This window comes from Biomphalaria glabrata, chromosome 12, assembly GCF_947242115.1.
Source record: "Biomphalaria glabrata chromosome 12, xgBioGlab47.1, whole genome shotgun sequence".
NCBI classification, from domain to species: domain Eukaryota; kingdom Metazoa; phylum Mollusca; class Gastropoda; family Planorbidae; genus Biomphalaria; species Biomphalaria glabrata.
This window is the reverse complement of record NC_074722.1, coordinates 17777769-17782342: the sequence shown is the minus strand read 5'-3', so window position 1 is coordinate 17782342 and position 4574 is coordinate 17777769. Positions and strand designations below refer to the sequence as shown.

Here is a 4574-nt window from a genome sequence, read left to right as displayed (position 1 = left end):
CTATTTGCTTTATTTGAAGTGGAAGAGAGTTAATCATGATGAGATGTCCTTTTATTGTTGTGTTTGTGTTTCTATGTTAAGATACAAAAGTAAGTGAAGAATTTAGAATTTACTAAAGTTCAATTTAATATGTAGTCTTTAGATAAAATCATATTTTGTAAACCTAAACAGGTACCAATAGGTTTAACTTATTAAAAAAAAACAACAAACAAATCCTACTTTATGATCACATAAAATCACATTGGATCTGATAGTATTGGATAGACTTGCAACATATTAGATCTAATCAATGAAAAATACTGTCAGTTCCACTCTCCCAATCAACTTCCAAACTTTTCCCATGAAGAAAGTATAATCTAATTGTAGGAATTGAAAAAAAAAACAGTTTAGTTTAGACTTGTTTCTGATCAGAAAACTATTTGCATCTCCTTTGAACTGCACAATCATTTCTAAAGCATAGATAACAACAAATTTGTTTGGAAATGTATTTTCTTTGTGTAACTTGTGATTCCTAACGAAAGTGACAAGCACAATAAAATGTTGAGACATGTAGAATACAAACACTGTGAATACATGGACATTGCTTTGTTTGACCAAAGACAGAAAAGCTCAGATTATTTAATGCACAACATGACAACATGAGCAGAAGCTAATGAGAATGAACAGCAAAGAGTACAAACATGATCAACATTATCAGAACGAACAACTCTGAGTGATACACAGATTTTTAGTTCTAAAGTTAAAAACTTCTATAGATTTTGTTTGTGTCCTTTGAAGTCATGACTGGAAACCCTTTTGTCACTTGTAGTGCAACAAATGTTTCCCCACTTTTCCTACACCAAAATATATAGACGCATTTGATCAAAGAGAAATTTTTCTTTTTTTTTTTTTGAATTACAGAATCATCTGGGGTGGTCGATATTTTGAAACTGCAAGTTATCATAAGTTCAACAAGACTTGTTCAACAAAAATTTTTAATATTTTTTTTCGGTGTGATTAGTTACTTATGCTCAGTTACTAAAGATACAATGGAAATGTAGGATACTAAAATGTTTGCATAATAGAAAAATAAGCTACATCTTATAGACATGAAAGGGAGATCAATGTATTTAGTAAGTAGACATTTCTTAGTTATTTATCAAACAAGTTAGCTCACATGAATATGACACACACACAAACAAATCTGAATAGTTTAATAACTGAATATAAAACTGGGACAATAGCATACATAATGTATTCATCGTAGACTTAATTCTTTAGAACAATTATTGTAACACTTTGTCCAATTTGTTTATGTTCTAGTATTAACACCATTTCATTGCTATACATCAGAAGACTACAATAAAAAGTGTTGCATGTATTGACTTCAGAAAGATGAAAAAGTCAGTGGAAGAACAAAAAACATGTTCAGTAGAGAATGAAAAAAGAAGCAATTATATGGCACTTACAAAAAATATGCAGAGTTCTTTCTCTTGCTAAATCTTTAAATTATTTTGATGAAAGGGCTATTTCATATTTTCTGGACACTGTGCTATCTGGTGGATCAATACCATTAATTTGAGTTTATTGACCATAGTCAAGACACTAAATGACATACATCATTCAAGCATTCAGTTACATATTATAGATATATATAGAACAAAATAAAAGATACAAGCATTTCTAGCTTATAATTTGTGTGTTAACCAATGTACATATATACAGAATAAGATAAGTCTCATTTCAAAACTTACATTTACAAGATAATTTTTTAAAAACATGTTTATTTCTAGCTATTGTCACAAATTTCAATGTCTGTTTTGTCTAAAAACTAAAACAAGAGAAGAAACATTCATTTTTTTTAGTATTGGGTAGATGTTAACACAAGAGACTATCCCCCTTTATTGCAGAACAATGTGATAGACTAGTCAATTCTAAAGACTCTTTAAAAGAATTATAATAATGACAGGAAATCTTTTTTACTTATTTACAAAGAAACTTTTATCATGCAGATACTTAAGTTACAATGAGGAGAGTATTGACATTTGAAGCAATGGTTACATTTTGTTTGTATATCAGATAAATATAGTTAATAACATTTAAAAGCTATGTAATGTTCACATCTAGACACCATGTATGCCAGTTAGAACAAACATTTGGTCATTGAGTTAAATAGCTTTGTTAATAATTTGCTCTAGAAATAACTGAAAATTTCATGTAAATGTATAAAAAAAAAACCAACAAAACCAATGATGATAATTTGAAAATGAATTGAGTATCATGTCGCTTGAATGCAAACAAAAACATATGAATACACAAGCATGAACTAGGAGAAATAAACCCTGATCATTGTATTAACATGGGAGGTGTGGGTAGGAACAAAAACCTTCATTTGGGAATATTGATTTTCAATTATTATGTTCAAATCACATTTCAACTAGTCTTAGGTCAAACTATCAAATGAGCATTAGCATAAAGCATCAGCTGTTGACTACAATTTTTTTTTTTTTTTTTTACAAAGTCTGCCTTGAAATAAGTTGGGATGAGGCTGTTTCAAGTCATTTGGGCACAGGGTCTAGATGATGAGAAAATGTTTGGTTCAAAGTTACTGTGAGATGAAACATGTGGCTGAGTACTGTGATGAGAAGGTAGCATTGGCTGAAGTCGTTGTATGCTGGACACCATATTGACTGTTTGATGGGTGGGGATAGTACTGATGTTGGTGGAGCATGTGCATTTGGGGAGTCTGATGGCCAGACAAGCGTTGAAATTCTTTCCTTCTCTTGTGGTGAAACTCTAAACTAGGTGACCGTGACAAGCTGCGGAACCGAGACCTTGATGTGTGAGACTTAGAACGAGATCGTCTCGAGTGGTAGGAGGAATGGCTGTCAGACAAAGATGGAGAAGGGGATGGTCTGTAGTAAGGTACTGGACGCTTTCGAGCACTGAAACAAGCAAAGAATATTCAATTAGAGGCCAGTACAATTAAAATATATAAAAGGTACAATTCAAATATGTAATTGCTATAATGATGGATATTTTCGGACAATTATTCCTATCTTATGTGATTTAAAAATGTTACATTTCTAGTTCATTGTATTGAAAGTAAATGGCCAAGTATCCACTCTTCTTTTAAAAAGTCTTTTAATTAGGACAATGTATATCAAGCATAGTGAAGTAATAGGCTCTTACCTGAAATTAGGCAAATTATCTCTAGCTAATTAGTTCAATGTAGTCAAAAAACAAACAAAGACTTAATACACCAAAAGCCCAATGAACATTGCTATGAAATATTGAAAGGCATGCATGATAGAAGCTTCAATGCATGATAAAAGCTTCATGGAAAAAAAAAACAATTAAAAAAACAACAACATCAAATCTAATGTTTTGTAACTAAGTGAAGCTTTGCTAGGTATGAATTAAAAGTTGACACTAATTTTAGTACCAAGGGATAAACCGTATCAAATGAAAAGCAAGTAAGATCATGAGTAGATAAACAAGTTAATTTGATTGTATTTAATAAAGGATATGGATTAGATTTACATATTACTTTTATAATAGACATGGTCAGTGTGTTAGTAGATGTGTCAATCATTGGGAGCATGTATTAGAGCCACTGGCGGATCCAGGGGGGGGGGGCGGTAGGGGCGATCGCCCCCCCCCCCCCCCCCACTCGGCAAGGGGGGGGGGGGCGGATGAATTTTAGTATAGAATTCACACAATTTGTATACAAATTTATTACTTATGTTAATAATATATACTAATTATTTATATTTCAACCTATTTTTTTATTATTTCGCCCCCTCCTCTAGTATGTTGACCGATTTGGTGGGGTCGGGAGGGGGCAATGGTATCAATCCCGCCCCCCCCCCCCCATACACTTTCGAGTGGGGGGGGGGGCGGTCCAATTTATTTGTAGAAATCACAGCTTGCTAACAGAATCAATTAAATATCTATATAATTAAAACTTGTTATTGATATTTTAACCGATCTTTATATTATGTCGTTCCCTGTTTACCGTTTGGGGGTGGGGGGGGGGGGGGCGAATACCTCTACTGCCCTTCCCACCTAAACCATTTGAGTGTGTGTGTGTGGGGGGGGGTTGGTCGGTCCTACTTTTATGGAGAAATCATAGTTTGTGAACAAAATTAGTTGAATTAATCTATAAATTGTATATTATGTCGCTCCCTTTCTGGTATCTTGGTCGATTCGGTGGGTTTGGGGGGAGGGCGATTGCATGTACTGCCCTTCCCACTCTAGCCCTCTGAGAGGGGGGGGGCGGTCCTATTTTTATGGAGAATCATAGTTTGTGAACAAAATTAGTTGAATATCTATATAATATAAACTATGTATTGATATGTGAACCAATTGTATATTATGTCGTACCATACTCTAATCTCAAATTTTATCATTAGTAAATTTAAATGAAAAAAGGTTGCACCAGGTGGGAAGGGCGATATATGCAATTACATTTCCCCCATCGGACAAACCAATACTTTTTCTTTTAGTATTATAGTTTAGAAATTACAAAATGTAAAAAATCTCCCACTAATATAATTTATATATACTATAAATTAAATTCTTATATCGAATCG

General features: G+C 33.1%; 1 protein-coding gene across 6 annotated transcripts in view; it reads right to left on the bottom strand.

Annotated features, from left to right (window-relative positions):
• Positions 1–1176: 1176 nt before the first annotated feature.
• The window catches only part of LOC106052118 (serine/arginine repetitive matrix protein 2-like), a 71918-nt gene continuing 68520 nt past the window's right edge, over positions 1177–4574 (bottom strand). For 4 of the 6 annotated variants that reach the window (XM_056006796.1, XM_056006792.1, XM_056006795.1 and 1 more), the window contains one exon: positions 1177–2924. In XM_056006796.1, the coding sequence (XP_055862771.1) occupies positions 2585–2924 (340 nt within the window). In that variant the 3' untranslated portion in view covers positions 1177–2584. The remainder of the gene's footprint in view (positions 2925–4574) is intronic. The other 2 variants (XM_056006798.1, XM_056006797.1) reach the window with 2 other exon arrangements.